The sequence below is a fragment of the Diadema setosum genome, chromosome 18 (genome assembly GCF_964275005.1).
Source record: "Diadema setosum chromosome 18, eeDiaSeto1, whole genome shotgun sequence".
NCBI classification, from domain to species: Eukaryota; Metazoa; Echinodermata; class Echinoidea; order Diadematoida; family Diadematidae; genus Diadema; species Diadema setosum.
Window position 1 is genome coordinate 10830363 of NC_092702.1, and position 13545 is coordinate 10843907.

General features: G+C 39.1%; 1 protein-coding gene across 6 annotated transcripts in view; it reads left to right on the forward strand.

The window, feature by feature from the left end:
• The window catches only part of LOC140241709 (uncharacterized), a 188302-nt gene that overhangs the window by 120103 nt on the left and 54654 nt on the right, over positions 1–13545 (forward strand). For all 6 annotated transcript variants that reach the window (XM_072321459.1, XM_072321454.1, XM_072321456.1 and 3 more), the window contains one exon: positions 9985–10101. In XM_072321459.1, the coding sequence (XP_072177560.1) occupies positions 9985–10101 (117 nt within the window). The remainder of the gene's footprint in view (positions 1–9984; positions 10102–13545) is intronic.

Sequence of the window (13545 nt, forward strand, 5' to 3'; positions counted from 1 at the left end):
CTGTCGGAGTAACGAAAAAAAAAATGAACCTTGGTGGCGATAACTGATGCTGGTGTAGAGAAAAACAAAGACAGCTCGCTCAAAAGATGCTTCCTTCTTTCAGTTTATTTTCTCCCCAGTCATTCTTATCGTTCTCCTCCCATGAACCCCTGCCATGCACGGACGATGAACAAAACAAAATGTTACCGACGCTGCAATGAAAAAAAAAAGAAAAAAAAAAGAAGAAAGAAACACGTCCTCGAAGCAAATTATCTACACTTTTCAAGTTGAAAAAATTGATGTTCGTAATGAAGAATAAAAAAAAAAAGCACGACCTCAAGCAGTGGGGAAACTTGATATCATGGCTTGTGGAAATTTCCACGAAATTTCCACGAAAGCCAGGTGTCAGATAAAGAATGTCGCGCGTACTGCCACCTTGCTTCAGTAGTCGTAAACAGCGTGTACATAGCATGTAAACCAACTGGGAATATTGATGAATGATCAGCCATTTATTTTCTGCCCATGAAGGCCCCCTAACCCACCTTTTAACAAACCAACCCAGAAGCACGTGGAGCATTACGTACGTTGAACTTGTTGAAAGACCATCATGACAGAATTACTATAAAATTCGGCCCGGAGAAGGAAAATGGAATATTCACGAATGACGTTTACAAATCCATGGAAATTGAAAAGGCTAAAATGGAACGCATGGCTTTTTAGATTTAAAAAAAAAAAAAAATAACCCACTGAAACTACCAAAACCTAAATACTAGTAACAATTTGCATTTGCTTACTCCATCGCACGTTCTTTTTTTCTTTTCTTTTTTTAAACGAAAAATGGAGTTAATTTTCTCTCTGCGGCAATGCTTTGAACGCATCTAATTTTGCATCATTGCCGATGGCCAGCTTCCTAAAGAATTGATACGAATCCTTTCAAATATACGAAACAAAGTCTAAAAATCCTGGATTCTGGCGGTGAATTTCGATGGTATTATAAATCCTGCTCACTATCAAAATTTAATCATCAATAGTTCCTTGCGCTATTTTACCAACCAACTGTAACTGTTCCTGAAAATTTCATCCTAATCTGTTCCCAAATTTTGACTTATTTTGCGAAAAGAGAGACAGACAGGCAGATAAACTAACAAACAAACCAAAGCAGCCAAAGAAAAAAAAAATACAACCTTTGGCGGAGAGGGGCATGCATTTCATATCGTTTGTTTTTGCGTAACCCGACAACAAGCGTGACAACAAGCGAGCACGTGTCAGCCTTCCTCAGCCTCCTTCGGCCTCCGACCCTCTCTTTCCGTCCTCTCTCTCCCTCTCACAATACACTGTACCATTGTACACGCAGGCAGCTGTAAGTGGCCGGCTGGGTGCTTGTGCATGTGTGTGTGGATCCCAAATCAGAGCGCATGTGAGTGAGCAAGTGTGTGATGTGGTGTGTATCAGCTATAGTACGTCGCTCTGTTGAGCCGCGTTGTTGTGATCGGTGCGGTGACTGCGTAGATAAATTTTTGCGCTTGTATAAGTATGTAAACTGCTGCTGCTTTCAACATCTAGCTTCTTTTCTAGCCAGATAATAAAGACTGAAAAAGGCGAGAAATTGGTCCGAACTTAGCTCGTCAAGCAAGTTACCCTTGTCGGCAAGTTCACGCGTGGTGTTACCCTTGTCGGCAAGTTTTACCCTTGTCGGCAATTGCTTCTTCAAACCGCACGCTTGTCGGGGCCGACAAGGGTGATATACGCTGGCGAGATCCCTGCATGTCACTGAATTTCATGTCCTTTCCTACTTATCAAGAGGAAACAAAAACACTTGAGAGGGGAGGGCTTAACATTTTTTCGATAATCAACAAAGGTATCACTGTCAGGTAGAACATGCACAAATATATACTAAGTTTCATGATACCTTGATTCACATTCAAGATATGAAAGAAAAAGTGAAATATAGCACTTTCATCAGAGCTTTGACATTTTGGCAGGAAATTTCCCAGAGAATATCCATTAGATAATACATGTATATATTAAGTTTCAAGAAAAATCCTACAAGCATTGCAAAAACATGAGGGAAATAGTGAAATTTTGAGGGCCCAATTGACCTTGATCTTTGACCCCTGACCTTTGACAAATGACCCCTAAATTCCCTAGAAAATCCCTGCCAGTACCAAGTTCCATGAAGACCCCTTGAACCATTTGTGAGATTCAGAGAAAAAAAAGTGAAATTCTAACATTTTCACCTGAACTTTGACCTTTGACCTGAAACTCTGGAGAATCTTATTTTGGTAGTACATTGTATGCAGTCAGTAAGTTTGAAGAAAGTACCTTCAGACATTACATAGATATGAGGAAAATAATGAAATTTTAGCATTGACCTTGAACTTTTTGACCTTTGACCTCTTGCTGATTTTACTTAAAAACTGCTAATCACTTGCCCCATCATACGTCATCTTTGGACCAGGTTTGGTGAAATTTGCATAATCAAGTCTTGAGTTATCGCGTAAACTGATACAATTTCTTAAGTCGACCTTGACCATTGACTTCTGGTACATTCGGGTATTGATATGCACAATATGCTAATTAGGTGGTATTTGCATAGACAAATAATGTTTTGATATTACAAAGCCATTTCCTTTTGACTAAAGGAAATGCATACTACTTCCGTAGTTTTCATTATAAAATGCAGTTCTTTGTAAGAAAAACGTTAAAAATAATGTTTTTACTTTACTTTCTTTAGTAATTATGTAAATTAGCTGGTAATGATGGTTCAATTATTGAAATTCTTTTCTCATTTTGTTTCATAAAGTGTTTCTATCAGGTTATATCTATCTAGGATGAGATTTAAGGGGAGTTTCATTCAAGCTTCATTAAGGCTTTTTGTTTGTTGCTAGAAACTTTGCGTTTAAACGCAACTTGCAACTGATTGTCACTGGCCAATCAAAATCATTGTTGCATGCATGTCTTCTTAATAGGGCAGACCCTGAGCCAATCAGAATGGTTGTTTCAAAATTAGCAATTATTTGCAATTGATTGCAACTTTCTTGCAACGGGGCCCTGATTATCTATAGATGTGTAGGTATTGATATGCATATTATGCAAATAACAGGTTGTTTGCATAGAGAGAGTTTGTCTCTTCAGATGAATCATTTACTTTTGACCCAAGGAACATCCATCCCAGGTTCAAAATTTGTACTACAAGATCCAGTGCTTAATAGTTGAGAAATTCTTTCAAAAATGCAGATTTTTGCACAATAAATTGCATAATTACGCAAATTTAATGTTTATTTACATAGGTATAAAATCAGTTTTGGCAGGAATTGTTTCCACATACTCTATAGAATACTTCTACCAAATTAGGTATTTCCGCTAGACGCATATATATTTTTAAATAATTTTTATATGTATTTTTGCATAAATTACGCAAATTAAGGCTTATTTGCATAGATACAGATTGTCTCTTTAAATGAAAAAGTTCCAATTGTACAGAGGAACACGTGTGCCAAATAGGACATTTGTTCTATAAAATGCAGCGATCACCCCTTTTTTCGCCCGTAGCAAGCCTACTATCTGTCTGTCTGTACTTTCATTCATCATCAGTTTCAGTTGTGTTGACAGCGCAACCTAAAAACTGTTTGAGGTATCCAATGAAACTTGGCATATGCAGTCAGTCCGCAGCACGTATGCTAATGAGCCGATCCGGCAAGATTTATTCAGCACTCTCGTTGACGATCTTTGCGTTCGAAAGGTGTCTCGTCGTGCGAGACTTTGATAGGGCTATGGTTTTCACAGTGTAGCGACTTGTACATACATTTGTCATGGCTACAAGTCACGGTAAATTGTTCTCCAGACTTTGATCTTTATTTTGATACTAAATTTGCGTATAACATCGGATCTTATCATGACTATATAATCAGTTGAAATTGCGTAAATTTTACCTGCTTTTCACAGAAGATTTTGTCGTCTACAGTTCTTTTTTGGTTTCCGACCGGATTAAGAAAATGTTATTTCTGATTTTGGCTTTTTCGTAGAGAGGAAACTTAGATGCTCATCATATATTGGAGTCAAGGAGACGCAAGCATGATTTATACTAGTTTTTCCGTTTTGAAATGTCTGTAAAATTCACTCCTAAGCCGGAAGTATGCTCCACACAAAGTGTACAGTGGCGCGAAAGAGCTCTCTCATTGGACAGTGCTTGCATTCAGCGCTTGTACTACACGCGTGCCAAGAAACCGCAAGTGGCATGAAACCGTTACGTAGCAGCGTAATGACGTAATGCAAGCGCTGAATGCACGCACTGTCCAATGAGAGAGCTTACTCTTGAGATTACACGGTTTCAAGCTGATCAGCACTGACATCGATGTATATCTTACTGGTTCCTGACCGGATTAAGCAACAAATTGTCAAGATATTTACATGGATACAAAGATTAGGAGATGGACTACCAAATAAAGCATTTTCATTGAGACGCAAGTTGAATTTGATATTTTTTTGACGTCTTGAACGTGTACTGCACGAATTACTTTTTTCATCATTTTTCAAGCTCAAATTACGCTATGATATTTTTCATTTACAATAATTTGAGTAACATGTGACGATAGTTTACATATTTTCCTTGAATTTGATACCAAATTTGTGAACATAAGGTGTATTTTTGTTGCCGAAAGCCCAAGGACAAAATCCCCTTACGCAGCTCATTACGTATGCAAGCCTAGAGCGAGCTTGCATACGAGTTGAATAAATACGAGCGAATTATCGGGTGCTGCGGACTGACTGTATGTATGTATGAGTGGAGGCAGTTTTGCCTATGAACTTTTAAGTGAACATGCTGAAGGTCAAAGGTCAAGGTTAAATTGTCAATATGATAACTGACTGTTTGTCCCATATGTACGCAATGCTGTGCGAAGGTATTTACTGGAAACTTATTCTACACAGATATTATCAGATAGAGATTTTCTAGGGAGAGTTTTGAGCCATGTGGTCGAAGGTCAAATGTCAGTGAAAATACTAAAAATTTCCCTTTTTAGCTCACCTGAGCTAAAGACTCAAGTGAGCTATTGCAATCGCTCTTCAACAGCATCCAGCGTGCATCATGCGTAAACTTTTTACATTTCAATCTTCTTCTTGAAAACCCCAACAATGATTTTCACCAAACTTGGTAGGTAGCATGCCGAGGGGAATAGGATCTCAGTTTGTTCAAATGGGCACCATGCTCCATCTGGGGAGCCCCAACCCCTCCTCCCCCCCCCCCCCACCCAAAAAAAAAAAAAAAAAAAAATAAGGAATCTCTAAAAATCGTCTCTAGAACCAGAAGGTTTAGTACATTCAATGACTGTTGTTTCAAGTTTGTTCATGGCAGAATCATGGGTGCCCCCCTTGGCACCCAGAGGAGGGGGCTTAAATTATACGTTTTCATCTTCTTGAAAACCCCATGATAGGTTTTCACCAAACTTGGCAGGTAGCATCCCTATGAAGATACGTAGTATCTCAGTTTCTTCAAATGGGCACCATGCCCTACCTGGGGGCCCAACCCCCCCCCCCCCCAAATTAAGGAATCTTTAACGAAAATTGTCTCTAGAAGGAGAAGTAATATAGCTGAGTTAATACTATGAGTTAGTACATTGATAACTGTAGTTTCAAGTTTTTTGATTGCAGATCCAAGGGTACCCCCCCCCCCCCCCGGGAGCCTGGGGGAGGGGGGGGGGGGGGATCCAAATGCAGGCCTAAATTGTGCATTTGGTTCTGGGGGCAATTACCCCCTGGACAATAAGCAGGGACCCTTCCCCGACCCTACATTTGTTTATGGCGGAATCGCCCCCCCCCCCCCCATGCTCCCCTTAGGGGCCCCCAGGGCGCCCAAACACCCCAAATTAAGAAATATTTAAAAATCTTCTTCTCAACGTAGAACCATATGTGATAAAGCTAGAATAATGCTTTGAGTTAGTACATTGATGACTGAAGTTTGTTCATGGCAGAATCAGGGGTGCCCCCCTTGGCACCCAGAGGAAGGGGCTTAAATTATACATTTTCATCTTCTTCTTGAAAACCCCATGATAAGTTTTCACCAAACTTGGCAGGTAGCATCCCTAGGGGGATAGGATCTCAGTTTGTTCAAATGGGCACCATGCCCCACCTGGAGGCTCCCAGGATTGGGGGGGGGGGAGGGGCCCAAGCCCCCCAAATTAAGGAATCTTTAAAAAATCTTCTCTAGAAGGACAAGTAATAGAGCTGAGTTAATACTATGAGTTAGTACATTGATAACTGTAGTTTCCAGTTTGTTCATTGCAGATCCAAGGGTACCCTTCTCCCGGGAGCCTGGAGAGGGAGGGATCCAAATGCAGGCCAAAATTGTACATTTGGTTTTGGGGCAATTACACCCTGGACAATTAGCCCAGACCCTGCATTTTTTCATGGCAGAATCAGCTCCCCTTGGGGACCCAAGGGGGCCCAAACACCCCAAATTAAGGAATATTTAAAAATCTTCTCTGGAACCATATGTGATAAGGCTAAATTAATGCTTTGAGTTAGTACATTGATGACTGAAGTTTCAAGTTTGTTCATTGCAGATCCAAGGGTCCCTATGTGGGGGGGGGGGGGGGGGTCGAAATGCAGGTCTAAATGTTATATTTAGTTCTAGGGCAATTACCCCCTGGACAATTACCCTGGACCCTTCCCCTGACACTTACCGGGTACCCTAATCCTAATCCTGAACCTAATTCTAACCCTAACCCAAGCTCTAACCCCAAACCAAACCCTATTGTCTTGAAAACAACACGATTAATATTCACCAAACTTTGCAGGGAGCATTCCAAGAGGGATAGGATCTCAATTGTTTGAATGGGCACCATGTTCCCCTTTAGGCCCCAGGAGGCCCAAAGCTCCCAAATCAAGGAATATTCAAAAATATATTTTTCTAGAATCAAAAGTGATATACATTTGTAGCTTTATGCCCTTTTTTCAAACTGCATAGCCACGTTTTCTAAGTACCGTAGTGTACATGGCAGGTATTTTTACCAATGTGATGGAATATGCAAATGGTCATCATGCCCACAGCTCTCAAAGCTGCCTCCTGCCTTTCAAGCTTGCAGTGTTTTAAGGTAAGAGTCTGCAAGAATGCGTGGAAGGTGAATTTGCGATATTCAGGTGAGCGCAAGACCCCAGGTCTCGTGTTTTTCCATATCTTGAAAATGGCTCAAGGTATCTTCATGAAACTTAGTACATATGCATGCACTTCTTGACAGTGATCCTCTTGTGGGACTTTTGGGGTCAAGGGTCAAAGGTCAGTGTCAAATTCTCAAATATTTGCTATTTCCCCCATATCTATGCAATGCCTGGACTCACAAGATATTTTCCCTGAAAATTTATATACATGTATTACCTGATGAAGAGCCAAATGAGAGCCTGAATTGTACATTTCCATCTTCTTAAAAACCCCATGACAGATATTCAACAAACTTGGGAGATAGCATCCCAAGGGGAATAGAATCTCAATTTGTTCAAATGAGCACCATGCCCCCCCCCCCCCCCCCCCCCCCGGGGTCCCAAAGAAGTGATAGAGCTAAGTTAAACTATGAGTTAGTACATTGATAAGTGTAGTTCACATTTGTTCATAGCAAATTCAGGGGTGCCCCTTGAAGCCTTGGGAGAGGGGGGTGGGGAGGAGTCCAAATAATGTACCTATGTAAATTGTACACTTTCATCTTCCTCGTGAAAACCCTATGATGGATTTTCACCAAACTTGGCAGGTAGCACTCCTAAGGGGAAAGGATCTCAATTTGTACAAAAGGGTATCATGCTTCCCTTTGGGGGCCCCAGGGGGTTCCCTCCCAAGTTAAGGAATCTCTAAAATGTTCTCTAGAACCAGAAGAGAGAAGCTAAGTTAGTGCCATACGTAAGTAGATTGATGACTGTAGTTTTGTGCATGGTAGATCAGGGTGAGATGGGGGGGGGGGGGCAACATGCTTTCTTCTTCCTCTTGAAAACACATCAAATTTGCTACCAAACCAGGTCACAAGGGTGACAATTTGTATACTTAGTACAAGGTCCAAAGAATCCCTTATTTCAAAAAAAGGGAAAAAAATATTGTTCAAACTTGAAACATTCTGACTTAAATGCATCAGTGAATCCATGCACTTTCAATGTTATTTTTAGTAGATCCAGAAGTTTGGTGAGGGTTAAATGGTGGGGGAGGACAATTTTTACATTCAGATTTTTTTTTTTTAACTGCATAGTTACATTTTTTAAAGGGAAGATAAACCCCAAGATTAATGTGGATTGAGTGAAAGCAGCAACATTAGTAGAACACATCAGTGAAAGTTTGAAGAAAATCGGACAATCGATGCAAAAGTTATGAATTTTTAAAGTCTTGGTGTTGGAACCTCTGGATGAGGAGACTACTAGAGGATATGACGTATGAGTGGACAACAATACAAAGAAAATATAAAGGATATTCAACAAAAATTCACTTTTCTGGAATTATGAAAGAGCAGTAAACCAACCGCTTTCAGAAAGCAGGGGGAATAATTGCTACCCTTAACATATGTCAATATCAAGTTGATGGAATTTGTAATTTTCATAAAAAATTGATTTTTGTAGTATTTTCTTTATATTTTCTTGATATTGTAGTCCACTCATACGTCATAACCTCTAGTAGTCTCCTCATCCAGCGGTTCCAACATCAAAACTTTAAAAATTCATAACTTTTGCATCGATTGTCCGATTTTCTTCAAACTTTCACTGATGTGTTCTACTAATGTTGCTGCTTTCACTCAATCCACATTAATCTTGGGGTTTATCTTCCCTTTAAAGACTGTACTTGACAGGTATAGTTGTATTTTTACCACTGTGATGGAATAGGAGTATACATGCTTATGGACACCATGCCCCATAGAAGCCCTCAAAACTGCCCCCCCCCCCCCCACAAGTTTTCAGTGTTATATAGGGTAGCAGTCAGCAAGATATGTGGAAGGTGAACTTGCGATACTGGGGTGAGAGCGAGACCTGGGTCTCTTGTTTCCCATATTTTGAAAATAGCTCTAAGTATAGTCATGAAAATGGATGTTACCAGTTAGTGATTATTTGAAGAATTGTGGGCTATGGGGTCAAAGGGCAAGAGTCAAAGGTCAAGCAAAAATGCTCAAATCCCTAAATACCTGCTTTCTTAAACAATTCATGCAAATGAAACCTACATGTAGTTCAAGGAAAGTAAACACTCGACACATTTGTGACAAACATGTCATTTTAGTTTTTTGCCAATTGCATGAAACTGTCATCTGACATAGTCAAGGCATACTCTAGACCTATTTGGAGAATCATGCCTTATGGCAAAGGCATACCAGTGGCCATGGCGACATTTCTAGTTATTATCTTTTCATCCGAGACTACATACATGTGAGTGCATATGATTTTGTGAAATCCCGCTTGCAGGCATGTGTTCAGTTTTTAGCTCACCTGATGCGAAGGCTCAAGTTAGCTATTGCCATCACGCTTCATCCGGTGTATGTCGTCCGGCATCCAGCATGCATAAACTTTTTGCATTTTCATCTTCTTCTTGAAAACCTAATGATTACTTTTCATCAAACCTTGCAGGTGGCATCTCTAGGGGGATAGGATCTTACCGTAATTCATCCAAATGGGCACCATGCCCCACATGATGCCCATAAGGGCCTTTCCCCCCCCCCCCCCCCACCCATTAAGGAATCTTTAAAAAATCTTTTCTCGAACCAGAAGTGATGGTTAAAACGATGAGTTAGTACATTAATAACTGTTTAAAGTTTGTTCATGACGGAATCAGGGGTGCCCCCCCCCCCCTTGTCCAAATGGGGACTTAAATTGTACATGTTTATCTTAGCATTTTCAATTGATATGAAACAATTATGTTTCAGCTCACATGAACATGAAGCTATGTATGGCAGTTGTTACACATGTATGACTTGTGTGTACCGCTTGGAACTTGTTAAATAGAGTCAGTTTAATAAAGTCAGTTTGAACATTGTCATCTTTCGAATGTAGACAGAGGAACAGAAAGCAGAAATATTATGTCTGAGAAAGGAGCTGGAAAGGCAAAGGAATGAGACTCGGACCGAGGAGAAGGAATATTCAGAAAAAAAGCAGGAGCTGACTAACCAGGCAAGTTTACCATGATCATAAAGTTTGGCCTTGGTGAAAATATTTGTTTCCTTCAATGTAAATACCGCTGTTCTGCCATGTTGTCTTTGTTTGTAGATATTTAGTTATTTTAAGAATATGCAGGGCACAACAACACTCTACATGTTATTACATCAGCTCTTATACTTTTAGATTTATGTTTATAGATAAAAAATACAGAAGACTGCAACAAAAAGGCTTAAGTGTGGCTGACACACAGAACTACTGAGTAGTTGAGTTTTGTGCATTATTCAAATTGTAGATAACTGTTGACTTCCAAATTTCTAAGCAGTGGTTTAAACAAGACCACTGAGGTTCATATTTAATGTTTTGCTGCATTTTAGGAGTTCTGTAAAAGGTATCCCCTACCTTTAAGGTTGTGAAATGTAAATGTTCTTTGCCCTTGAAAAAATAGATACAGACATCACAATCAACATTGTGCAGGTTGTATGTATATATAGGCCTATATCCTAAAAGTATAAGTGTATTCATATTAGTGATTTGAATAATTATATTTATATGCAGATTTTCAGTAACTTACTCCTGAACATAGGTACTGCAGCAATTATTCCTGGCAGTGAAGATATGAGACACAAGGGGACCCACTTAGGGATGAAATAATCAGAGATATGGGCATGCACAAGCCATATGGTGGCCATTTTGCATATGATTACATGTATATATATATATGCAAATTATCTATATGTAGGAATGCTTTTAAGTTAAAACTGACATCATAATTGTGTTCCTTGACCTGAAAAACATAGGTATAGACACCAGAATTTACTTTCTACAGGCTTTATCTATGGAGACATTAACAGGCCATTATGGTGGCCAATTTGGATGCATTTATATGCAAATTTATGCAAATTATATACAAAGGGATACTTTTAAGTTACTACTGATGTCATAATTATGTTCCTTGACATTAAAAAACATAGGTTTAGACACAAAAATTGATTTTCTTTTGGTTTTATGTCCCAAGATATAAACTTATAGTTACATGGCGGCCATTTTGAATTTATGCAAATTAGGTATTGATCTGCCACTCCAATTTGAGGGAACTTTTAATATCATGATATTTTGATAGCTCTTCCAGATTTGATTCAAATTGAATTCTTTCTGTTGCAATTTGTTTTGGGTTATTCCATATTTTGACTGGACTACAGGCAAAGTTTTTAGTTTTATGGGAATTTGCCAGAGTATCATGCAACTGTATGCCGATAGCAGAGAGTTTTTACATCACTGGAAGACTTTTAGGAGCAAATCGTTTGTTGAGAATGAGAAGGGCGTTAAGTGGTCTTGAACACAATGGGTTTAGTGGCAACTTAACGCCCTTCTCATTCGACGAAATGTTGATAAACTGCCTATTTCGCAGTGCCACACATTGTTCTTCAAAGAACATGATATATGAGTTGACTGACCTCATTACATAAGAGTTGACTTTTCTCTGGCATTATAATAAGATGGAGAAATAAGTATCTTGTGAATAACAAACAATGACAAAATTAAAAAAAACACACTTGTGTGCACCCTATCTTAACGGGAGGGGGTCAAATTGACCCCCCCCCCCCCTTTGACATTTCATGTAATGATTCTGTAACATGCAAAAATTTTGCCCTGCTATATCATGACTTTTTTCTTCAAAGCCTGCATATTATGAGACCAAATTGGGGATGTACGGGTACTGGTATACCATTATGTTGCCATGCATGTCAGCCTGAAAACAGCTCACATTTGTGATATTGTGTGCAAATCCAATGCAATTTGTTTTTTTTGTTGGTGGGTTGTTGTTGTTGTTGTTGTTGTTGTTGTTGTTGTTGTTGTTGTTGTTGTTGTTGTTGAATTGATATAGATTAGATATTTCAACTTTTAATCATTGAAATTAATTAATTCTAATTTAGATAAGCTTGAAAAGTGTCTGCATAAATTTTGGCAAAAAAAGAAAAACACCAATAAAGCAAAGGTCAAATGACAATAAAATACATAAGAAATTAGCAAAACTGTAAAAACAAAAGAAATTAATTTTGATTGTGCCTTTTTTTGCTAGAAAACTGTTCAATGTGTCTTGAGGAATTCCGACACAAAAATCAGCAATCCTTTGGCATTTTTAGTGAAGTTACAGTCAAAAATATGATTTCATGCATGAATTTGCAGAAATAATTAACTAAAGATATAGAATCAATATTTTTCTATCGTATAACCAGGGCTGCACACTAACCCATTTTTTCTGCCGGTCCGACCTGTCTCTGTCGGACCGGTAAATGCCCCGTTTTACCATTTTTTACTGGTCCGAACAGAAAATTTACCGGTCAACGACGACAACCTAAAAAAACATTAAATGACTTGCAAATTTATTTTCTTGTTTTTTATGGACGTACCCTCCCCCCCCCCCCATGTACATTTTACAGATTAATCTTTTTTTTAAACTTGCATTATTTATTGCACAAGAAATTTAAAAAAAAATAGAATGTTTGTTTGTGAATTACAGTGTAAAATGATAATGAACAAAATCAGATTGTATCAAATGTGTTTGTGACTTTTTCTGAACATCGGCGCACGAACTTGCTGCGTAACCTGCTCTTGGTGCTCAGTTGGATTGCGATGATTTAATGAATTATTTTAGCTGTGATATTTTCTGATGCACGCGCTACAAGGGGTTCTTTATTTTTCTCCCGATAATCTCTTCGCATTTGTGCATGTGTTCTTGAAAGGTACACGACATGCAGGGCCAAATTCGCAATCCTTTTTGCGCCCATTTCTACCTCAAATATTAGCGGGATTGTGACGATTTCATGAATTACTACGGCTGTAATATGTTATGATGCACACGCCAAAAGGGGTTTTTCCCGATAAACTTTAACCGTCGGACCGGCACCAGTGTGCAGCCCTGGTATAACCATATAATCTTGGAGTTGACATCAGTTTGCACCAAAAAAAAATAGGCCCTTTATTCTTGTAACTCATCTTACTCAGCTAGTAAATTATAGATAAGACCAAGAGAGAATAAAGGAGAAGTTGGGCACTGGGTATTTATTCAAACATCATCATGTCACTGCTATGAACTGGCTTTAGCTCAGTGGCAGTACCACTACCAGGTATGCTGTCGGTGACACGTGTACAGTGAAACCCCGTTATAACGAGTTCGGTTATGACGAGGAACCGCTTATAACGAGGTGATCGCGTCGGTCCCGTTTTCCTTTGCGTGTAAACCTATGGCAGAACGAATCGGTTATAACGAGTTCGGTTATAACGAGGACATTTTCGGCGCATCATGATAAAGAAAAACATAAGAAATTTGATTGGATATAACGAGGTACCATTTCTTGACTTGCCGCTTTTCAAACACGAGACAAATGAAACATTGAAAATCGAATTCACGCTATCCATGTCTTTTTCCCGTTTTGCAGAGAACGGATCTTTCCA